Below are 25,303 nucleotides of genomic sequence, written 5' to 3' on the forward strand. Positions count from 1 at the left end.
GAGAATCTTTGGAAGGCTATTTTAATAATAATGTATAGTTGACGTTAAATGGCTACAAAAGCAGAAAAAAACGGCTTGAAAATATTGTTTATTCTCCACTTTCTGGAATTTAGACCACTACATGCAGAAAGCATCGTAGCGAAAAGAGGTTTTCTATAATGGGGCCAAAATGCTTTACGGTTGCCCCGAGCAGGCGCAGCTCATTTTTGCACCATACAATTATTTAAGTAAATAGTTTATTAGAGATTATGTTTATCAAGCTTAATAATTAACAGTTGAAATTGTGGTGCCAAAAGGCTTTTTGTCCTTTTACTTTGGAGCAAAATATATTTTTTTCCATGAGAAAGTCAGCTGTTTGGCGCCAGATTGTATACACTGATGCAGATGGGTCATTTTGTTTTTATTTTTTTTTTCACTGTAAATCGCATTGGTGTATGCCTTTGATTAAAGATTTCTTGGGTGAATACTGTGCCATATATTTTCTGTGTAATTTTTCACTGCTTTCAAAAAATATGTATTCAGCCTTGATGGTTAACATATAAGCCAGATCAAATTTTTGAGTGTTAAAACATTTAAAAAAAAATAAAGTAAAGCATTGTGTCAATGAATTTATTATTAAGACATTGTGCTACATTCAGATTGTCACTGGTTTATTTGTGAGTATAGTCTTTTCCAAATGCATTGCAGCAATAATCTGCCATGCACAGGCAGTCTCCGGGTTACATACATCCAACTTACATACGACTCCTACTTACAAACGGAGGCTATTACTGTACAGCAGGGGTAGTTGTAATGCTACCGTGCTCCTGCTGGCGAGGAGTGCCCGTCTTTTTGGGTCTGGTTCGTAGTGCTGTACAGGAAGTTGGCTCTTGTTAGACATGCAGATGAGAGGTGCCCACCTCTTCTTCCCGGGTCACTGTAAGGCTTTTACTGCTGTCTGTATCCTCATTGGAAAGATTTAATCTCACTTCCTGTCCTTGAGACAACAGGAAGTGAAAGGAAATCCACCCCCTAGGAAGGGAAATTCACTCCTGTAAGAGTGATCATGGGAAAAAGGTGTCTCCATTGAAGCTTTATCACCAATCCTTGTTTCCACTACAACCCAAAATTGACAAAATCCAATTGTCACAGGGACAGAAAGTGAGGTGAAATCTTCTGTACAGGGGCACAAACAGCAAAACAAATGTTACAGGGGGTTAACCCTTCCCTATGCTATCTAAAACAAGAAAAAAAAAACATTTTGGATGGAGTTACACTTAATTGTACCTGTTCCAACTTACATGCAAATTCAACTTAAGAACAAACCTACAGTCCCTATCTTGTTCGTAACCTGGGGACTGTCTGTAAATGACAAACGTAGTATAAATATATATGAAAAAAGTCATGTTTAAAAGGCTTGTAAACTAGGGCTGCAACAACTAATCGACATAATCGATTATAATCGATTATTGAAAAAGTTGTCAACTTTTTCAATAATCGATTAATCGGCTCCTGATTGGTTGGCCCTGTTCACGGCTTAACACACGCTGCTTGCCACACCTCCTCCCCCACCTCACGCTCGCCGCTGCCAGACCTGCCCGCATCCACGCTCCCGCACCTCCTCCGCGCCTCACGCTCACCGCCCGTCCAAATCCACGATCGGCACAGGGACGCGGGGAGAAGAAGTAAGGAGGAGCAGGTGTGGGGGGGATGACAGCCGCCGATAGACAGGCCCGATCTCAGAAACAAGTTGCTGGAAGACTGTTCAGGTAAGCCTGCACTCCCACCCACACATGGTGCTCTATAATGTATTGCTGGGATATGTATTCCTCTATAGCTGATGGTACATTGTGCTGTATATTATACAGAGCAATGTACCATCAGCTATATAGGAATACAAATCCCAGCAATACATTGTACACTGCATGTATAATGTTTTGCTGGGATTTGTTGTACTCCTATATAGGCGGTGGTATTCTGCATTGCACTGTATAGAGGACTACAAATCAAGGAATACCACCAGCTATAGAGGAGTACAACAAATCCCAGCAATAATACATTATACAGTGGTGCAATGCCGAATACCACCAGCTATAGAGGACTACAACACCCAGCAATAGTACATTATACATTGCAATGCAGAATACCGCCAGCTATAATGTACTATTGCTGGGATTTATTGTATTCCTCTATAGCTGGTGGTATTCTGCATTAATTGCTGTATAATTGTACACTTTTCATTTCACTATATTGTACACCACACTTTTTTTTCTTTTTTACTTCTACTGCTCCAAGCTTGCTCCTGTGATGGACTGCAATCTCAATACAAACTAGAAGTCCCATCACTGGAGCCATTTTTTAAAATGTATTTTATTTTTTATCCGATTAACCGATTAATCGAACTTAATAATCGGCTAACTAATCGATTTTGAAAATAATCGTTAGCTGCAGCTCTATTGTAAACCTACTAACAAACTTCTCCTATTTGGTCATTTTGGTCTGCTAAATATATCATTGTAATCATTTTTTTATATGTTTGGTAACTGCAAAAAAATACCTGTTGATTCTGCTAGGAATCTTGTCTGCTGATAACTGCCGTTGCTCTCTGTCTATGCGGCACTCTTTATCAGTTACATTGTTCCCAGCTATCTCTCTTACAAAAAACCTACAAAACCTACTCATTCTATGGAGAAGAGGAAAGTGTGAGGTGTTTGTAGTCTAAATCAGGACAGTAGCCCTGAGTAACAACACTGCTCCTCCATAGATACGATAACATAGGTGAGCCTTGTCATGGATAAGTGGGTGCAGGCATCCAGTCTGTGCTCTGAGCAGGTAGATATGTGGGGATAGCTAATGGTTGTGCAGTCCATGTAGCTCAATGGAGAGGCGATAACCAAAAGATCAGTGTATCCCTAACATGTTTCACCATCCTGGGGTCATCGGAGATGATGCCAGAACAGAGACACATGCTACGGATGGATGTATTCTTCTATACATAGAAACACGTTAAGGATGGATGTACAGTATTTGACTTTACATAGAATTAAAACGCTGACAGGGGTTCCAGCCTTCCCTTAATATACCTAGAAAAAAATGATTTATTCTGTCTGTTGCTGTTGGAAATTTAGCCTTACTTCCTGTCTTAAGACAAAGGGTCTTAATTCTTCACCAGTACATCCAAAAACTAAAAGAAATGGTTTTGGTTGGACATGCAATTAAATGATTACTTATGGTTACAGAACAATACCAAGGCAAACATTGGACACACTTTTCCTATGCACTTCATTTCAACATTCTTAACATGGATAACATCCTATGTTATGAGCACTTTATTGGATAAAGGAATGATAGTGTGCTGTGATGACTTTAGACGTTTTCAAGTTTGAACCAAACCAACTACAGTAATACCTTGGTTTACAAGCATAATTCGTTCCGGAAGCATGCTTGTAATCCAAAGCGCTTGTATATCAAAGCGAACTTCCCCATAGGAAATAATGGAAATTCAGATGATTCGTTCCACAACCCAAAAATATTCATATACAAATGATTACAATACTGTACTGTAATATAATACTGTACAAAATATAAAGACAAATAAACCAATTACCCATACCTTTGTGGTTGGTGTGAGGGGGACGAGAGAGAGAAGGATTATTGTGTAGGACGACTTTCACTATCGCTAACGGAATCACTGCTATCTCTTGACTCAATGGAATCTTTTTCATTTCGTGAAACCATAACAAGGAATCTATCCAATGTGACATTGTGTTGTCGTTAAACAGACTCATCGCTCACACAGCTACAGCCTTATTCGGGTGGCGCTTTTCTACAAAATTTTGCTCTTATTGCAAGACATTTGCTTGTATAACAAGGCAACATTTTTCAGAAATGTTTGCTTGTCTTGCAAAACGCTCTCAAACCAAGTTACTTGTAAACCAAGGTATTACTGTATATAATTGAATGTGCATCCGACCTGAGATGTGACTATATCAAGTAAAGCAGTATATTTGGTAAAGTGTCTGTATGAAGCAGGCCACCAAATATTGTTCAATGAGTTCTCCTAAAAGTATTGGATGGAATTACTGTTCACCCATAGAATCTGATATTGCCAGTCAACCCAAAAGTAATATTTCAGTTATAGATAACTGGCTGGCTGGTTGAATCATCTGATGGCGTTTTATTTTTCTAGCATACTCCAGTGGCAAAGTCTTCAAGTCATAGTTACTGGCACTTTTGCCACTTAGTTATGGGGAGTTTCCACCCGAGTTAAAGATTTACCACTCACTGTTGCATTTTACTTAAAAAATAAATTCAGTATCCAGCTGGAAGAGTGGGACCCACTCGTGATCGTCACGGCAGGTATGCAGACCTAGGAATCCAAAAGCAGAACTCTCACCTTCAGAGTCCTGAAGAAACATAAGAAACTGTTAGGTGATTCAAATTGTCAGCATATTCCATGAACTGAGATATAAGTTTTAGGACATGGACATTCTAAGGATAACCTGGGGATCAGCTCAGGATCATCTTATATCTACGGATACCTTTAAAATGCAGCTGTGGCCAGTCTATGGACATTCAAGTATTTGCCTATTCTTAACAAGCAGTAAATGTGTTTTAAAACAAGCCCTCAATTCACTGTAGCTGAAGGCACTGTGGAAAAATTAAACCTCAAAGTTTGCAGCAGAAGCACTTTCACTTTAGTAGTTCAACTAATTCTACTGCCCCCTCCTAGCAGTAAGGCCTGTCAGCCTTGTCATTTCTAATGTAAGCACAAAGCAAATGCTTGAAAAGAGCTGAGACTCAACTTTTTGGACTTCACTGCTTCCTTGTGAACTTTGAGGATATTTTGATCATTTACTGCATGTTAAAGATGTGTAAATACTCGAATGCCCATAGCTTGGACACCTGGTTCAGTCTAATGAGGTCCTTTTCTCACTTCTGAATAATCTGAAAACTTGCACAAATGTATATTACAATACCTATACCTAGATAGTTTTATCTGCTTCAAAAATCATATCGGTCTTACCAGCATCACAGTGCTATAGTGTTGCATCAGTTTACTGTATATTTGTTCCTTAAGGGGCTTGTCAAACATTTTCTCTCCCATACATACATTCCCTGCACACTTTTGTCCAGTTACATCATTAGGCTGCGTCTTACTTCATGACTAAGTCCAGCTACAACATGTGCATTTCTTTAATGTAGATAACTCAGCTGGCCTGCCCTGCCTACTATAATGCAGAGAATGCACAAAGTACAGGAGGACCTGAGTAGATGTTACTGAGGAATGTGAGATATCATTGCTCTGCTGTCCCCAAGGGGAGATTTGAAGGTGTTATGGATAATTTTATATATCCAGTATAACTGGCTGACCAAGAAACTATCAGCGAGCCATAGATGCTATAGCTGTCTGTGATTTGCATGAGCAATTGCATGGAGCTTGTTTCTGAAACTTTTCTGTTATCTAGATGTTTGTGAACATTAATCAGCTTCACATTCCTCCCATCCATCCTTTTTTTTTTTAAAGAGAAAACAGGATTGTGTTATCAAATGTAGTAAATACGCCACTATGAGATCATATTGCATGCTAGTTTTTAAGCCAGTATTTGTGAGTAATAAATAGCACAGGTAATCTGCTTCAACAGCACTGTGTCCCTGGAATTTCAAACTGTAGGCAACCATACTGGACCTGCCTACCCGTTCAGCTGCTACAATATTTCGTCCAATGGCATTCTGTGATTTGAACAATATTTCATCCAATGGCATTCTGTGATTTGAATTTGCTATGAATGCAAAATCACAGGTTTTATCATACTATTGTAGTTAAACACATAAATACAGATGTGTGTGTATATAATATATATATATATATATACTGGCTGGCAGGATTGTGGACAGTGTGTATGTGTCAAATAGCTTTCTCGTCTTCACATGCTGAGTGGCTCCAGTGCTTATGGTTTTGTTTTCTCGGAACCATAATGTTCTTTTCTGGATCCTGGGGGTTTTGTCTCCATTCCTAGCTTTTACCTGGTAGCCAGACCTCACTATTAGTCCCAGCTGTTCACAGGCCTTTATATACTGCAGGTGAGCTGACTGATGCACAAGGCTTTCTCTCTGCTGCCTCCAGAAAGAACAGATCTCATGTGGCTTTGTGATAAGGCATATGAAAAGCATAAAACAACAACAGGGCTCTCTGTGCTTTGACATTGATAAATGGTTCTATGCCTGAGGGTCAGTAGCCCATGCCACAGTCAGATGCCCACACCTGCTTAGTATTGCAGCATGCTTCAGGGGAACAGGGGCATTATGGTTGTACTTTAATCCTGTATAATGATCTGCACAAAAAAATCAGAAGCTGGGACAGTGGTAATGTTTTATAACCTCTTGAACAAGTTTGTCTGGACTCTGCAAGCAAGAATGTGATTCGCTGGCACCCATTTGATGGTAGTGTTCCAAGGAGACACATAAGGCCCTGGCATGCGTGGAAAGACAGAATTATTGGATTAGCTGATTAGCAGAATGAGTGCGAGTCCCCTCTTCCACTTCCTTTCCTGTCTCCCTATCCAAATCCCTTCTTTATTTCCTATTTGTATATAAACCCAACTCCTATTTTAAGATTCAGTTGTCCGTCACTAAAAATAAAAGCATCCCAAATAGAGCAAATTCTATAGTGCAATATGAAACATAGTCTTAAAGTGGACTTCGCTTTAAACTAAACTAAATGTAAAAGTTAGAACACCTTCAGTGTGCCACATGGCAAGGGGTAACTGTGAAGAGCACAGGTTTGTTTGTTTTTTAAGTGGGCATTGTACTAGCTTGAACAGCATAGAGGTTTTTTTCATCACAAAAGCTTAAGAAATAATTCCGTTACCACTGGATAGATGTAACTAGATAATACATGAGAATAAAATGCCCAATGCCATTATACTATTGTGAAAATGAGTACGATTTATTTGGCCCCATATGCAGGGATCCTACCCATTGATGTCTAATAATGTAAAGGAAGAATTTCATTACTTCTGTTTCTATCCGCAGAGATAAAGTAAAACCAAAGGTGTGTGTGTCTGTGCATGCTGACCTAACAATGGTTTTATATAACCCCAGTGTTATATACCTTATACATACAGCCGTACCCGTTATATCTATGCATGTTGCTTATTAGACATGTAACCCCGAAAAAATGTCTTTCATTTCGCTTCAGATGGTTTGGGATTTCTATTTCTTTAGTTTGTGGTTCGTTATTCCGATTTCGTATCTCTCTGAATTTTCGTTTCAGAAAGATCCACAACAGGAAGCCACCTGACCGGGTCTGTAATACAACCCCCAAGAGCAAAAAAAAGAAAAAAAATCAGATTGGCCAGAGATTCGGACAAATCCAAATTTTCATTAAAGCAACATTTGAATTTGTTCGCATTCGGACGATTTCATTTGAATGCATCCTAATGTCTGAATTTCACAAAATTTGGACGAATATTCATTCAGAACAAAACTAAATTTACATGTCTATTGCTCATAATGACCATTTGAGCTTCCTTCATGATCTTTAGAGAACAACACCTTTCTAGAATAACATAAGACTGTTTAGACAAAGGATTTTTATTCTGTAGGCCCAATTTAAATAGACATATAGACAGCACTTAAAAATCCAGTACATAATAATCTCAGAATACCTTAACTGTAGGCAAACATCTTATATGTAAATGACTGGACAGACAAACATGCCTATAAGGTGTTGTGACCAAAAAAACTATACATGTCTTGCCTCCTGTAAGAGCAAATCATTCAGATCACCACCACCATCCCTAAAATATTTTCTTTTTTAGATCTGTTAAAGACAACCTTTGTGTTCAACAAACTAAGTATAAAATAATATAAACCAAATACTGCATATGAAGGAATAATACCTACAATTTCATAATGCCACCATAAATGTACACACATTTCCAAACAATATTAAAAGGAAATGTACAAACTACGATGTGCAAAGTAGGATATTCATTTATGTGTTGTATTAAATTGATATTGAGTATAGGATCTGTTTAATGTCCAAAATCAAATTTAGCTAAAATGTATTAGTACGCAACAACTGTAATAAAGTAGACCTTCACACATAAAATAATGTCCTCCCAATTGCTTCCTCCACCCACCGTGGTAAATAATCACATACTTTTTCTCATGGTACTTGCTCGCACTTCCTCTCTCCTCACCTATTTGAGGATGACATAGCCCTAGGCACTTGCAGCCTCCAGTGAATCATGTCATACATCCCAGGAGGCTTCAGGACAATCTCACCATACCCTACTGATTTGTGCATGCATAGAGGGGCTTCAGCTATAAAGTCTTTCCATGTGAACATATAGCTTGGAAAAGGAAAAAGTTGGCAATAATTTATAAGATACAACAGAGAGCACAATCACTTAATAACAAAGACTATGTTCTATTCTATTCATACAAATATCCACTTGGCTGAGCTTCATCTAATGAGGGGATTTAAGCTGAGAAATGGCAAGATGATACACGAGTATGGAACATAATATCCAGAGATTAAATTTAATAACAAAAAGACCCTTTATTGGAATATAGTGCAAGAGAATCTTCTACCCATGTGTTGGGTGCAGCGAGAAGTTGCTGCCATATTAACTGGGCAGATTGGTGGTAGATTGATGCACTGGCTTCATCACCTGTTGAGAAAAAAAATAGACCAATCTGAATTTGGATACTGGGAGCCTACAGTAAATCTTCACCCAAAGCTAATAATTTTCCAGTCCGGCTACAAAATTAAAGTGAATTTAAAAATGACATGTCAGGTGTAAAGTGTTGATGTCAGATTGAAACCCTGGCTTGTTAAGGTGCCCACAGAAGTTAACTGATAGTTGCCAATGCAGCTAGATCAGGAAAGGATCTTCATGTTAATGGGTGGCAGCTAACACCAGCAGACCCCTGTGCTTAGCACTCTCCAGAAAATGAGTGATTAGTTGGGTTGGATTTCAGCTAACTGTTGTTGTTTTCCCTGCTGGGGCTGACTGACCATGCTTTTATTTTTCTCCTAAATAGACATAACCATGCATTTGTAGATGATCTACATGATAAACAGAGTACATATTCATGGGAAAAATTAAAATATTAGAAAGAAAAAGATCTTTTGATAGTCATGTGTATCTGTATATACAGCAGGGATGTGCGGTCAGGGGAGGCAGAGCCTCACCTGGTATTATGGAGGAAAAAGCTGTCAGTTTCAAGTCTGAAACTGACAGATTTTTCTCCATTTAGAGCGGCTTCTAACAGGTTACACAGCAGGGAAATCCTCCCTGCTGTGTAACCTGTCATTGATGGAGCGCTGCCTGTTAATTACAGGTGGTGCTGCATCTGGCTTTTGACAGGTAGTTAGCTTAAACAGCAGCGGGCTTTCCCACTTCTTGTGTAACCTAACTATTGAGGCAAGAGCTGTCACAGCCTCTACTCTTTGTTTGAGGTGTGAGCTCTGTGGATGGCTTGGACCAATGGCAAAGGGCCATTGGTCCATTCAAAAAAAGAAAAAAAAAGTACTGAGGCCATCGATCTTGATGCCTCAGCAGTGACGAGCAAGTGAGGGACAGGAAGGCTCCTCCCTACCTCCTTCACACTAGCTTGGGGACCGGGGAGGGGCTTCGGCCGGCGGGGCTGCGGGACGTGCTGTGGACGAGGCTGGGGCTTGCCTTACCCGGAACCAGAGGTACCGCATGTCACTAATTGTAATGTCCAGCAAGCTTGTGTGTGTGGATCTCAGCTGCGGAGTGACTCTGTGGATGGCTCAGTTAGAGGGTTCACTGTCGCACTCTGTATTGAATGAGTGAGGTCGGAACCCCTAGCACATCATACACCACCACAGGATTGTGAACACAATATAGGTCCTCAATTGTCATTCATTGGGGCCGTGTTGGGACTTGTAGTTACACTAGTTAACTCCACTAATGCAAGGCAATACAATGATGGTACTGTTAAGTGGTAGGATAATGATGCACGGTTCAGTTAATCAGGATAGCAGTAATATATATATATATATAAGGTAAGTGAGCTGCAGGCATTCAATAGAGTACTGTCGCTTCAAGCCAATGGAGGATATGCAATCTTGTATCAGACTGAGAATACAGGTGGTACTTGCGATTTGGTGTAAACAGTCCAGATACCCCGAGCCACTGGTTGTGGAAGCTTCACGGCTGTGAATCCTCTGGAGGAGGACAGCAAGGTTCAGGATGGTGGAGGTGAATGCCCTAGCAAGTTGCTTGACTTTCTACCTCGCTAGAACGCTGAGCAAGTGAGCCTTCTTAGCTCTTGTAGGAGAGGCAGGTGTGTGTGGGTGGAGTCGTCAGCAGTGGCCCTCCCAACCGTCTCCTAGTAACGGAAATGCTGTGTGAAGGCCGGCCTACTCTGCCTGTCACTTAGACACTGTATGTGTCTGAGAGCGACGTCTGAGAGTACAAGCCCTGGAGGGAACGTGACCGGCAGGTCGCCTAGCAACCAGACGCCGGCGCGGCTGACCCAGGGGACGGAACCCGATTCCCTGACACTAATATACAGCCTAATATTCTTGGAGCAAAGCACTGGATTCTGTCTCTTTGATTTTCCTGCTGGTATCCTTTGGTGGAGGAAGTTGGTGTGCAATGTAGAGGACACCAGCACAGGAGAGGTGAGTATGAAAACAAGGGTTTTACATTTATATAGAGAGAGCCAAAGATAGGCTTGTTGGTTAGGGGCCCTTAAGGGTAGGGCATCACTCTCTACACCTAAAAATGCCAAACTACTGGTGCCATTCTCCCAGGACTGAAAGCTAATGTATCACCCTTTGCGGACTTCATTAGTGAGATCTCTGCACCCAAGTTCCCACTGCTGAACACCTATGGTGCTCATTATGAGGTGGTTGCAATCAATGTAGAGTTCCCTATTTATCTTGTTTCGGGGATATTTTCAACCATATGGTATAAAGCAAGCCATGAGACCTATGAAAAGTCAGTGGGTACAGCAGTCCATTGGTATAGACCCAAAACTAAAATATTGGTTATGGGTGGATGCAATAATTAATTTTTATGCAGGAGACAGTTGATCTCTACAACTTTTCCTCTCTGCAAAGGTGTAACTTTAAACACAGGTTGTTTCATAGCATTCCATTTAAAATAAAAAATACAATTTTCCACAAGTGCCTCATAAGCTTGAATGGGAATACTCTTATTTCCCTGTCACCCTTGAATCGTCACCCTTCTGCAGTGCTGTTACTGTTTATTGAATGAATTTGACCATCTAAACTACTTTTTATTTTACATCTAGGCATTGACATTTGGTTTCTTCTCTTTTGTTTTTATTCATTTGGTTCAGTATAGAAATGGCTGTGTGTTAAATGAAAAGCTTTTATGCAAGCCTATTAACCCATTGTATCATAGGATTACTATGAGCAAGATGCTCAATGTGGATCATATGTTTCGAGTTACCTGTGCTCATACTAGTCCCGCCAACAAAGAGCTCATTCAGGCCCTGGTCCCAAACAGTGAGATCTAGGCGTGACCTCTTCAGATCTTCTTGATTCATGATGTTATAAATGATGGTGTGATTCCACTCAGGGGAGGTTTGTCTTCTTAGAACTGGAGTCCTTTGCTTTAATTCATGTTTATTTGGCAGGATAAGACAACTTAAGTTACACAAAAGAAAAATAGTATTAAATATATATACGCATCACCTTAGGTAAAGGATGTTGTTTAGTTTATTACAAAACAGTAATAAAAACTCTGGCAGCTCACCTTTTTACAAATGGACTTAACGTTCCATCTGGTCTTGACAGCAAATTCTTGGCACTTTTTATTACAAGATGAAGCTGAATCACTCCCAAATGTTTACCTTCCATACCTGGATAATGAAACCTGTTACCTCAAGAAATTATAGACTAAATGGTGAATCAAACCCCAGGTCCCACATACATACCATAAGTTGAATGGTGTTCGTACTGGAAGGTTGTGGGAACTGGGGGTATTTCCAATCTGATTCTCAGACGCAACTCCCCATGATATTGTACTGTGCCCTCCTCATGTTTTTTTGGCTAAACAAAATGAAAGTCAAAAAGTTATTAATAAAACAGGACATCAATGTACTGTAAGTGATGGTTTCCTACCACTAACTATTAATAGTCTAAAAAAACTGCCTTACAGAAATGACCGTAAACTGTGTGTTACATAGTTACATAGTATTTGAGGTTGAATAAAGACATTAGTCCATCAAGTCCAACCTATTAGGATCTCATTCTAGGAGTACCCGTACCCCAGTATATTGCGGTACCTTAAGAAATCGTCCAAAAGTTTCTTGAACAATTCCACATTATTTGCTGAAATCACCGCCTGTGGCAGTGAGTTCCAGACCCTAACTGATCTTACTGTGAAGAACCCCCTTCGCCCCTTGTGCTGGAATTTTTTTTCCACCAATTTTAGGTGGTGGCCTCTAGTTTTTGTAATGAAGTTAATTTTAAACAGTTTATCGCTAATGTTGCTACCACCATTGAACATTTTGTACATGGAGATCATATCCCCCCTTAATCACCTCACCTCTAATGTGAACATGATTAAATTTAGTAGCCTTGTCTCGTAGCTCTGGTCCTCCGTACCCCTAATTAGTTTGGTTGCCCTCCGCTGGACTTTTTCCAACTCAAGGACATCTTTTCTTAGTACTGGTGACCAGAACTGGACCGCGTACTCCAGATGAGGTCGAACCAATGATCTATAAAGTGGCAAAATTATAGACTTGTCCCTGCCATACATCCCCTTCTTAATACAGGACAAAACCCTGCTAGCTTTGTTTACAGCAGCCTGGCACTGCAAGCTACCTTTCAGTTTGTGGTCTACAATGACCCCCAAATCCTTCTCCATTTCTGACTTCCCCAGTGGCATACCCATAATTGTATAACCCATTTGTTTATTTTTAATTCCAAAGTGCATTACTTTGCATTTATCGACATTAAACAATCTGTGTGTAAAGGCAAAACCATTTTATTTCAGTTTTACATGGAGTAGGGAAGGTTTTTTTTGCTGTCTATGTTTCTACTGAGTATATTAATCCCTCTATATGTCCTGCTGACCACTGTCACTGAAACAGAATGTAAGAGGAAACCTTACATTTAATATCATTAGCGCAAGAGGTGAAGGAAAATCTGTCAATGAGGAGAAAACATTTTCTGATAACAATTGTGTAAGATGGGAAATTAAATTTCATTTCATTTCCTATTGCGTCTCCAAGACAGGAAGTGAAAGAAAATCTCCCCAGTGGGGCACAGACTGCAAAAAAACTGATAGGGGTTTAACCCTTCCCTACTCTATCCAAAATAAAGAAAAGGTCTGGCTTACCATACACTTCAATCTTTAATCAATTAGTGATCACTGTATGCCTAAGCCAGGTTAATGACACTTGTAAATTAATCAATGAATCATAAAGTAAGACCTTAACTTCACCCTGGGATGAGAGGCAAGTTAATCCAGCTGTATGCTCAAACAAGTAACCAACAAACATCATCAAATCAGATCTTAAAACATCTTTCTTTTTTGATAATTTGTACGTGTATGAAAACATTTAGGGGATTATTCACAAAGCTGACGAAGGCAGCCGAGTGAATAATCCAGCCGAAGTGAAATGAGCCTGATTTCAGCCGTACATCAGCTAAAATCTCCGTCCAACTGTTTCCTATTGTCCGACACCTGCCACAGTCTTCTAGCAGGTCCCGGCCAATAAATAACAACTAGGCGGAGCCGGCTCCGTCCAGTTATTGTTTAATGACAGATCAGCGTCCCCAGGTCATTTGGGGACGCTGATCTGTCATTACAGCTGGCAGAGCGACGGCTTCGGCTGAGCTTTCTCCACGCTTCGGCTGTCACTTTGGCTCAGGCGAACCGAAGCATATGCCTACGGCTCGGCTGCCTTCGATTGTAGTACGGGCTATTGTGTATAGCCCGTACAGCAGCCCTTCGGGTTGACTGAACCAAGGGGCAGGGGGGGCAGGGGGGCCGAAGAGAGCCGAAGGATCAGCCAAAGCTACGGCAGGATCGTTCGGCTCCTTTGTGAATAACCCCCTTAGTGCTCTAAAGATTTAACTGACTTAAACTTGGAGCATCCCCAGCAGAGGCCTTTCTAGACCTGTCATGTGTCCTGGGTCTTCTGCTAAGTACCCCTTCTAATAATTGGAGCTGTTAGTATGATGAAAATAATTCAATCTTTTCTCAGCTTTGGTTTGTAACCTTTTTCTCTGTTTAGAATATCCGTTCTCACTCCCTAACCTATAATTGTATTTTCCTCTCATAGCTCTTTAGAAGTATGTTGGGAATGTCATTAAGTGAATTAGAGCATATGGCATTTTTTTTTTATTGAATTATCAGGTTTCTGTGTTTACCTGATCTTACATTTCATTTTTTAACCATGTCATTTATGAAATTACAGTCTTTAATTATATTTGTCTTCTTTAGAAATAAAAATGATATTAGACACATCTGATTCTAAGATGATTTTTACTACTAGCAAATGTAATTCAGCTCTTTATCTGTTATTCCTTTATGACTTTTTAAGGCAGCTTCAAACCATGCTCTTCTTATGAAAAATAACTACCTTAAAGTAGATCCAAACTCAATCACTAAAATCTCATAAAGTAATTTTTTTTTTTCATATTAAATGTTTATTAAAGATTTTCAAAAAATATACCGCTAGTGGTGGAAATGAGACGGGTGACGTCCCCCCAGAATTGTTGTATGTGCGGGCAATCCCACCATAAGTGAGCATACGTGCCTTGAGCTCCGCATAATCTCCAACACAGTGGGGAGTTTGCCCGGTTGATGGCATGGGTGATGGTGGGCACCTGATACCACCTCGCGAGAATATCTGTGGGACCACTGCTTCCAATACCTCTGTCCTTGCATGGAATTTCTGAAAGCTAATCCGGATCTCTGTCATTTCCCTCTTATGTAATTCTTCTATGCATTGAAGCATTGTTTCAATATCTCTCTTAGTGGGAAGTTGAGAGAGGTATTTCCCCATAGCACCATGCAGTTCCATCTCCATAACTTCACTGCCTGATTCTGATAATCCATCACAGCCCGTCTGCCCAGTCTCACTGCTTAACGGAGAGACACTGGCAGGTGAAATCACTCTCCCGTACTCACCGACCTCGGGCTGTTTTTGCGGCGTGCATGCTGACTCCTCTGCTTCCTGTTTGTTGAAGAATGTTCCGATGTTTGTTCTAGTCGCCGACTGGGAGGGTTGAATTATCCCCCCGGTTTTTTTCTTTTTACTGCTCTTTTTCATTCTGCTGGTATGTCAGCGGACCAGTGCGAGCGGAGCAGGCAGTCCAAGGAAAAAAGATAAATAAAATTGATAGCAGGCTGATGCTAGTAGAGCGGGTACAGAGACTCCAAGACGACCGCTGATTAGTCCGACCAAGGCAGCTACAGGATCTACAAGGCACTGGCTAGTTGATGTGGATGTAGCAGGTGCAGGAGCTCAGAGCACACACATCCTCACTCACTCATGGGTTAGCCACACCCCCGGATCAATTACTTTCTAAAGGTACCCCTACACATCACTGGCTATTTGCTTGTCCCAAGTCCTCATAAAGTTATAACATGTTCATATTAATAAAAGTTGTTTTTAATCTTTTTAAATCTGCAGCTTTTATTAAAAGAATATCTTGCGATCTTGATAAGGTCTATGTTTAGGCACTTCTTGGGGTGACAACGGTCTCCCAATTGTGCTCTTGCATTGTCACCCTGTCCCATGTGCCCTTTATGGAAGTTGCAGGAAGGCAGCACAGTGTAATGTTGTCCAGCCAATGCTTAAATAAGTGCATGTACTCAAGGGAATTCATTCTTCTCTGTTTACATACCATCATATATTCAGGTTATATAGACTTGGTGTATACCTTTGCTTTAAGCTGATACCAGTGGAAAGACTGTGTGGAGTTGTCCTCAAAGTCCCATAATTCCAGAGGTATCGTCACTTCTCCTAGGAAAACTTTTCTCTTCAGAGTACCTGCATGCCATACTGACACATGAAGCGTCCTTGTCTCCAGCTGGGAGCGGTCAATGGTGTACTAGAGAAGAATATAATAGTGAGCAAAGGAAAGCATATACAGTTACTCCATCATCCATGTGACAAATGTTTACTACAAAAGGACCTTTCATGCATCTGTAAAGTCATACTTGTGCCACAATGAATTACTATTAAAGTGTATGTAAACCCATACAATGAACTTCTCCTATTTGCTCCCTTATGGCCTATTATACTAATCTATCCCACCTCAAACTAACCCCTCAGCCATCACATTCTCAAACTATTGATCCCCACACAACTACCTCCTCATGTATCACATGAGGCATCATGTATCTCATGTATCACATGTCACTCCCTTTTAGATTGCAGGGTCCTCCTTACCATCTTGTCTTGAATTGTATTGTGATTGTAATGCCTTTCTTATGTTGTAAAGCACTGCACAAACTGTTGGTGCTATATAAATCCTGTATAATAATAATACAAGTATTTGGTTACCTCTGTTTGATAAGTGCAAAAAATAATTCTGCCAGAAATCCAGTGCTGTCTTATGCCCTGGGCACTCTGCAGTCGGATCTCAAACAATGTTATCTGCTCTGTCCAGCTCTCTTAGTTTACTACAGAACAACTCCCATCTATGATGGCATTGAAGAGGGGGTGAGGTGCTCTCAAGTTCTAACATACTTCCTGTCCTAGGGTGACAATGCTGCTCCTCAATAGATACAGTATAGTGAGTGAGCATTGTCAACCTTTGGACATAAATTGTGTTACTGGCAGGATTACCAGGTTAAAATAAAGCAAAAAAGAATAAAAAGAAAACTAATCCTCCACCATATCTAAAGACTAGTAAACTGCAAGTCTTTATATAGATATGCTTTCATGATTCATGGGGGTTGATTTACTAACCTTATAAACACACCACGAACATGTATACACCTCTGTAGTGTGTTCCCTCCCAGCATGATCTATGGGTGGAATCTAAACACCTTTGTAGTGTGTACACACCCAGCAGGTGTGTTGTGCAAAGCCTTGCATGAATTGCAAGGTGATGTTGTGTAAATTAGCTCTACATTGTGTTGCTTGCGTTGATGAATGCAGGAATGTAAATGCATGAGCTAACCATTTTTGTCTAAACTGTGAAGCAGCATTATATATGCATCATGTGCATGATTTTTCCATATATGGCATTAGTGGAAACATACTTATAGAGACTTTTTGGTTGATAAATACGTTTTGCTGTGTAAAAATCACACGCACCTAGTGCGTGCATGTGTTTAGGTTAGTAAATCACCCCCATTATGTTAGTTTTACATTATTTGTGCAAGTCTAATAAAGCATGTTTGATTTGCAACTAACTGAATTGTCACAAATTTCCCAGATAATTTACTCAAAGTGAATGCAATGCAGACAGCAATCAGATTATAGATGTCATTTCATTTTTAATTTATGTTGCCCATATAGTTCTAAAAATCTTGAAGTTCCTCTGCATGTATAGGATTAACCTAGTGGTGTATTCAGGGCATGGCACATTTGGCACATGCCCTGGTCGCCACTTGAAGGCAGGCGCTGCATTGAAGTTCAGTGAGTGACGTGGGATTCCATATGCACATTTTATAGTAGATATGCCTCTGGATTAACCCATTCATTTCTGCATATCACAGCAAAGGCACAGCAGAATGTTTCAGGGTGATAATGTCTTTTTTTTAGTACCTGCGGAACACATTAGTCATTGTGCTGTATTTTTTTCTACATTAATAAACAGAATAATCCCATTAAAAGTCTCAAGATTATTTTACTTTCTGCACTTGCTACAGGTAAGAATTTTGTGAAAGCCAAGTTAGTGAGTGTGGGTACATATAAATTCAGCCCCTTTAGTTAAAACAACAACCAGAGTACATGGACAACATCATTTTACAATGTTACCTTTAAACTTTCATTGAATAATGGGTCCATTGTATTCTTTTTAACACTTGTTTTCATTTTACTTGCGGAAGATCTATCTGGAAGCAAGTATGTCTTCACATATCTTATAAAAAAACAAAACAAAACCTGTGTAAGCTTAAAAAGGCTCTTCAGTTGTACAGGATAATCCACAAAACAAATAGTTACTTCATTAAGAGGAACACAATGATTCCTCCTCATACCAAAACATAGTAAACATAACTGAAGCTTTGGACCTGGTACTGTTAGATTAAACTGTCTTCTGGCCTGATTTTTTTTTTTTACATAAAAAAAGTTTATTAAAAGAAAAAACATCGAAGAGCAGATAAAGAAGATATAAGTTTCCACCAAACTCCCCTTACAGGGGTCAAAAACAATGAAGGACAGAGATGAACATAGTCATTTTCAAGCATCATAAAAAAAAAAACGAGTTTGTCGAATCAGCTTAAGACTGTTTTACATATTCTGTTGAGAGAAGCGGGAGGATTAGGAGGGGAGAAAAGGTGAGACGCAAAGGAGTGACTCTTCTGGCCTGATTATTGTACATTATAAAAATTATTGCAAATCATATCCTCAGTTTATGGGTGGATTGGCAACGGGAGCCAATATTTGTTGATTTTGGATAGAGTAGAGAGGGATTAGAATGCCTGACAGGTTGGTTTTGTTTTGCTGTCTGTGTCCACGTTAGAGTGATTCACACTGTCTATTTGTCCTAGTGACTCTTATCACTCGAAGTGAAAGTAAAAGCAAATACCAAATTCTGGGTTGTATTCAGAACAGGAATAGTTGGGAAACTAGCACTAGCTCTGGTGACCTTGCCGATCACTGGGAATTTCAGTCGCTTTGAAAGGGATTTCCTCTCACTTCATGTCATTGCTATGGAACAGAAAGTGCAGGGAAATTTCCCCAATGAGACACGAATGGCAAAGAAAGCTGACAAGGGTTAAAACCCTGCCTTTATCCAAATCTGAAAAACATAAGCCTATTATTAAAGACATAAAATAACCAGTGGTGTTCAGTGGAAAAACCCTGAAGAATTGTTAACAGGATATATCCGTACAAATTACTGGAAAATAAAATACAAAATGTAAGGTTTATGAGCACTGAAAGCAAACCCAGCATCCACAATATATTTTCTAGGAGGAAAAAAGGGCCTCTCAAATATACAGATCAGTGGAAAATATAAATATACCCCAAAATATAAATATACCCCACCCCCCCACACCCAAAAAAAATTAAAAATGTAGTGGTGCAATGATGTATATGCGTACACATTTTCATGAATCACATTGCTGGCTTTCAAATTTTGTATGGAATTTTTTTAATAAGCCTGAGTCCTACAAATTGAAAATTCTCTCCACAGGAAACTCAGTCTGATACTGGGGTCAGATTGTAAAGCAGCCTCCCTGTGAGTCATTGTAACTAGATCACTGCAGACCAGCTCTGCTCCCCAGGTCATAATACAGTGTCTGGGAAGGGAGGGGAATTGCAGCTATGAATACTAATGAATAGCTTGAGAGAGCTCAGAGAGAGAGTGACCAGGTCATGGTACAGCATATCTGTAAAAAATAAGTCAAGGCAACTGGACGGGACTTGCTGTATTTTTCTTGAAGACGTTTCACTAGTGAAGAAAAATCCAGCAATTAACACCTCCTAACTCCAATTATGCAAATATAATCAACACCTGGTATGTGGATTGGAGCAACATCGCCATATTTATTCCCAGAGAATTTCTGTACAAGCCATCCTGAATTGAGAAAGCTGGTTGGATGACCAGTGAAACGTCTTCAAGAAAAATACAGCTAGTCCAGTTGCCGTGACATATTTTTTTAAAGATATCAGAGAGAGAGTGTTCATTTACACAGACTGCTTGTCGAGCAGAGGCAGATATTTGAAAGGAAGCCACGAAGAGGACGAATTACAAAAAAAATAAGTTTCTGTGTTCATATACACCAACTGCATATGCCTGCTTCATGTACATTCATATATTGCTGGCATATGTTTTCTTAAAAATACCTCCACAAAAGGTGATAAATGGGCTTCAAGGTACATACATAAAAAGAAAATAATGGATAAATAAATGATACAAAGTAATTATCACAAAACACAATAAATGTTAAAATGTAGCAAAGGTAATCTCAGAGAAAAAACTGTATATATGCATAGTTACATAGTATTTGAGGTTGAATAAAGACATTAGTCCATCAAGTCCAACCTATTAGGATCTCATATATAATGTAGGATTAGGACTAAGAGGCTCATTTATAAGGGATTGCAGGTATCACTATCTGCTCTCATTATTGTATCCCTTCTCACCATAACTTTCTGGGTTCTCTTTTAAAAAATACATATAATTATGTTTTAATACATAACTTAATAGATCAGTGACTTTTTTTTAATCTGCCTGGAGTTTAGCTGAAAACCCTTTTTGTGGTTTTACTTCTCTTTTGGGTCACAGGAGTACATTTACAATCTGCAGACAGTGTAGAGTTGCGCTGCTGGGAAGGATCCTGATAATATTGTTGGGATCCGCCTCTCTAGAGCTGTTCCCACCCCCTCCCTTGTCTGTCCCTCCAATGAGTGCTGGAGGAACAGAGAGGGTAGGGAGGAATGCCTGCAGGGAGCTGTGATCGACAGTCACCACTCTCTGCAGGGGGAAGCCATGAGCTGAGCGATCAGTGGTTCGTGGTTGCTCAGCTCGCTGTATAGAGCTGGTTTGTGACAGCTGTAGTGCACCACACGGGCTCTTAGTATTGCAAATAGAGTATTTTACTGTCCCAGTACTTGTACTTTGAAGCAGAATTCTAACATGTACATTACAAGTCTTACGGATTACACTTCTTTTTCTTCTCTTCTCCATGTGTCAGGTTCTTACATCCTTTAATTGATATTTCTAGAGTTGAAGTCTTCGGAGTATATTTGATGGCAAACTCAATTTCTCCACTGACATTTCCATTGTCAATGCTTCCCCCATCAGTGCAAACACTACTGATGCTGCTCATGCTAGACTAAGAAAAAAAAGGGAATATTTTAGTATGTATCATATGTGAAAATATCACTTACTTGGCTGGCAGTGCAGTATATCGGACACTATATAGATCTATAGAGATACCTTTCAAAAGAAATGGGCACAGAGATGAAAGCTGGACTGGCTAGGAAATCTAAAGACATGTCCAACTGCCCCACAGTTACACCCTGAATAGCATAAAGGTTTGCTCCATGAACACTTACACTGCCCACACACATGGCACATTTCTAGAACAATCAACTAGCTTTCAAATGCAGAGTTGATAGAAATAATCTGGGCAAACTGTCTCCAAAAGTTTATAAATTCAGATATTCTGGAATGTTAAGCTAGCCACACATGCGAGAGAAATCACTTGATTCCCCTATTCAGGCTAAACAGCATAGATGAAGCATTCTATAACTGCCAGCTATCCCCAAGGCTGTGTCAATACAAATACCCAAATATACAAATATAAAATTGAATGCAAAGCCCCAAATACTCTATTAAATCCATTTTAACATAATGTGCATGGTCCAGTGTCTTCTATCATCTGAGGTCTTTGTTAATTATTAATAAAAGTTGGATTTAATTTGCAAGGGGCAGGATAGTTTTGCATCAGTGAGAATAGGGGCAGCCTCAATGAACTACTGGTGGCTCAAGTCTATCTGCCGGTCAATGCAGGCCTACTACTTGATGAATAAGCATGTGTTGCTGCTAAAAAGCATTGGCTAAACACATCTGTGTTCAGATTGTCTGCAGTTTGGCTGAGCAGACAGAAAAGTATCAAAATGGAGACTGAAGGAAGGGACTGCTGCCAATCTCTCTGATCACAGCAGTCCCATTGCAGCAACAGTATAAATCACTAAGGGGACTCTGATATATCAATAGCGTAAAAACATAAAGTTTCATCACAGTTAAACCCTCTTCCTGGCCAGGCCATTTTTCAGTATCACTGAGGTACTTTGACTGACATTTATTCAGTCATTCAACGCTATACCGAAATTACTTTCAGATAATTTTTTGGGGACACATAGAGCTTTCTTTTGGTAGTATTTAATCACCACTGGGGTTTTTATTTTTTTACTATATAAAGTAAAAAGTACGGAAAAGATTTTAATAAAAAACTGTATTCCCTACCTTGTGTTATATAACATTTATAATTACCCAGTTTTTTTGATAAAATATAAATGATGGGGTCAAGCCTTAAAATGGCAAAAAACTACCATATGCATTCATCAATTTAGTGTTAAAAGTGATTGATGGCCCTCAAATTTTTGCTCTCACTTCCGAAGTTTGCGGTAAAATGTAAAATGGGTGGCACAATCATCGTTTTGTAGGTGCACACGACACATGTTTAAGTTAGTATGTGTGTGTGTGTGTGTACGTGGGACTTTAAAAACATTTTCTTTTACACTTAACTCTATTGCTACCACATAGGGGGCTAACAAGCCCTCTATTTTGATAGCAAAGAGGATGTGACAGGTCCTCTTTATGGTGACACCAGGGACCTCTATTAGAAAGCAGTGATCTGCTTCACTATGCCTCTTCTCCAGCTACAGCAAGTAGCAGTAATACACATCACTTCCGGATCCAGTGATTGGAGCGGAGATCAGTTGCTGGGAGTTTGTGATGATCTCCCTCCCATGTAAGCGTACAGACATGCCGCACATTCCTACACAACATACAAGCGGTGGGGCGGCTCTATAGCGGAGGGGGGAAGCACACACTCCCACACAACACACAAGCAATCGGATGGCTCTACAGTGGAGGGGGGATCACACACTCCCACACAACATACAAGCGATTGGGCAGCTCTATAGCCGCTGGAATGGTTGTATGTAAACAGCCATTGCCAGCTGTTTATATATTCACAATATTTGAGTGAAGATTGTGTGAGCATGTTAATATTCGCTTCAATTACCCAATTAAGATGACATAAGTAAGCAGGGATTTTCTTTTCACATGATTGCATCAGCTATTGTGAGTATTCTAAACCATGTAGTAAACCAGTCTCTGTATTGCTCAATTATTCATTTTTTATTTCATGGTCCCAGTGCTCCTCTGTAAAAATGTATGTAAAAGGCATTTTTTTTAGTTAATGTTGGATAAAGTAGGGAAGGGAGAGTTTATTTTGTGGTTTGTGTCTTCACTGGAGAGATTCACTCTCTGGTACCCATCGTCCTAGAAATAGAAAGTTGGGAGAAATCCAACACTTAAGTCACACACTAGTCACCAGAGCAAGAGGTAAGGGAAAATCATCCAATGGGGGACATCTGCTCCCGTGACAACTCTCTAACATGGGAACTCTGTTTATTTGGGAATTTTCGCTAATTTTCTGTTGAGTCTCCAAGATACAGGAAGTGAAAGGAATCTCCCCAGTGGGACACAGGCAACAGAAAAATAACTTCATAGGGGTTCCTTAATCTAAATAAAACCAAACTAAAAAAAAAAAAGTTTTGTTTTTAAGCAGCACCCAAAAGTGAGGCAGGACTGTCTTGATTCCAGGTGGCTTTTCAGACCAAACCGTTAAATATAAATTAATAAATGTATAACTGCTATATCAATGCTAAACATATTCTTAGTTTTTTATGTTTGAACTTATGCAGGCAATAAACAGTGTGATAACCTACCTGCTTCATGCTCCCAAAGAACACCCTCTGATTTGCACCATCACTTTCCACTGCCTCTTGGCTTCTAGTCCTTTGTAGCTGAAGTTCTTCCTCTTTGGCTTTGTGAATAAGATTATGCAAACTGATGGACTTTTCCAGCTGCCACAGATACATTATTTTGAATTAAAATAACAAACTATATAAGTGGTGCCAATATCGCTACACACAAAAAAAGATTTAAAAAACAGAAATACGTACATAAGAACGTTCAGTTATTTCTTTTCTAATAACATATTGAATAGGAATTCAAGGTAAAACTGAGTCAGTGAATGTGACGTCTAACAAACATTCACAGGTGGTAACCATATCTTGCAATTTAAAAACCGTGCACCAGAAAGAATCACCTGTTGTAAATGTTTGATGAATGTCAAATTCACTGCTTTATGAATATATCCATTTTGGTGTCTAAAACAGAAGGATGTAAAAAGTGAACGACTGATGCACTTTATGTATTTTTGTGAAATCCTTTTACTTTGTATTCACAATTTTCTTTGAATGCATACCTGACAAGCTATATTAATGGCAGTGTCAGAATGACTCCTCCTTTCTTTTCTTCTTTCTGCCACTTTGCCATAGTTTGTAGAGAGGTGTATTCTGTCGTTCAGCATATCATTCTGTGACTTGGAAATTTCTAATACAAAAACAGAATAATGCATTATTGTCACTTATTTAAAAGGACAAGAATAGGAAGTATATCCATTTTATGAACGGATAAGTGCATTGAACCTTTTGCCACTATGGACCTAAAATCGATGTCATGGCAATCGATTTTCACGGACAGGTCAGTGAAATGTGATCTGTCCGTTTTCAAAGGGCTGCTCAAACACACACACACACACATACTGTATATTACATACATACTGTATATATTAATACTTGCTTTGAGGGATCCTTAAGTGAATGTGCATGTCATAGGGAATGACTAAAAATGACTAAATACAAACAGACCGAGTACAGTGGACTAATTCATTGCCAGAACATAATACCATAAGCAGTAAGGGCAACATATGAAGGAGTCTAATGTATTAGGACCAAGAAAAGATGACCTCACTATTCTTTAGGCAACCACTGTAGGAAGCCAAGACTTTGATCTTAAACAAGTAAATCATTTTTTTTTAAACTAAATTGAATAATGCAGTAGACTCATACTCACTTTTTACTTGTGTGCTGAGAGATAGGAAGAGATTTTCCATTGATTTATGAAAACCTTTTGTCTTGTTGAGCTCCTAGAAGGGAATGACAATTTCAGATAAATGGTTATTCTTCAGCTTCAGCTGCTAAAGACAACCTGTCATGGAAGAAACATGGAGGCTACCATTTCAGACCTTTCCTTCTCCTTGGCCTTTACTCTGACTCTCTTGCTTCAGTGCTCTAAGTGGTCGATTTATAACGCAGCAGTGTGACCATACCACTACTTTAAATATAAGAACAAAAAGCGCAGGGATGTTCTCGTTACAAATGTGCTTAGCACTCCTCTGGAGCACTATGCTTGTGAATTAAGTTGACTGTCTGGTGCTGTTGCTACAACATGGCTACCGTAAAGTTAGGTGTTGCGCATATTAAGTGCTTGGCAGACAGCTTGTGTTGATGACACTTTTTGGTGTGGCAAAACACTCGCTGGGTATGACCGCTTAACGTTGCCATACATTCTTCCTGCCTGGTGCAC

General features: G+C 39.6%; 1 protein-coding gene across 1 annotated transcript in view; it reads right to left on the bottom strand.

Moving 5' to 3' along the window:
• Nucleotides 1-4,277: 4,277 nt before the first annotated feature.
• Nucleotides 4,278-25,303, bottom strand: part of SYTL3 (synaptotagmin like 3) — a 34,057-nt gene continuing 13,031 nt past the window's right edge. The window contains exons 6-16 of the mRNA XM_018564423.1: nt 24,791-24,863; nt 24,141-24,268; nt 23,599-23,736; nt 20,791-20,969; nt 17,944-18,046; nt 15,893-16,063; nt 11,929-12,043; nt 11,748-11,853; nt 11,442-11,638; nt 8,581-8,660; nt 4,278-4,385 (exon numbers count right to left, since the gene is read on the bottom strand). Coding sequence (XP_018419925.1) covers nt 4,278-4,385; nt 8,581-8,660; nt 11,442-11,638; nt 11,748-11,853; nt 11,929-12,043; nt 15,893-16,063; nt 17,944-18,046; nt 20,791-20,969; nt 23,599-23,736; nt 24,141-24,268; nt 24,791-24,863 — 1,398 coding nt within the window. The remainder of the gene's footprint in view (nt 4,386-8,580; nt 8,661-11,441; nt 11,639-11,747; nt 11,854-11,928; nt 12,044-15,892; nt 16,064-17,943; nt 18,047-20,790; nt 20,970-23,598; nt 23,737-24,140; nt 24,269-24,790; nt 24,864-25,303) is intronic.

Source organism: Nanorana parkeri, unplaced genomic scaffold (assembly GCF_000935625.1).
Source record: "Nanorana parkeri isolate BGI_ZX_2015 unplaced genomic scaffold, ASM93562v1 scaffold750, whole genome shotgun sequence".
NCBI lineage: Eukaryota > Metazoa > Chordata > Amphibia > Anura > Dicroglossidae > Nanorana > Nanorana parkeri.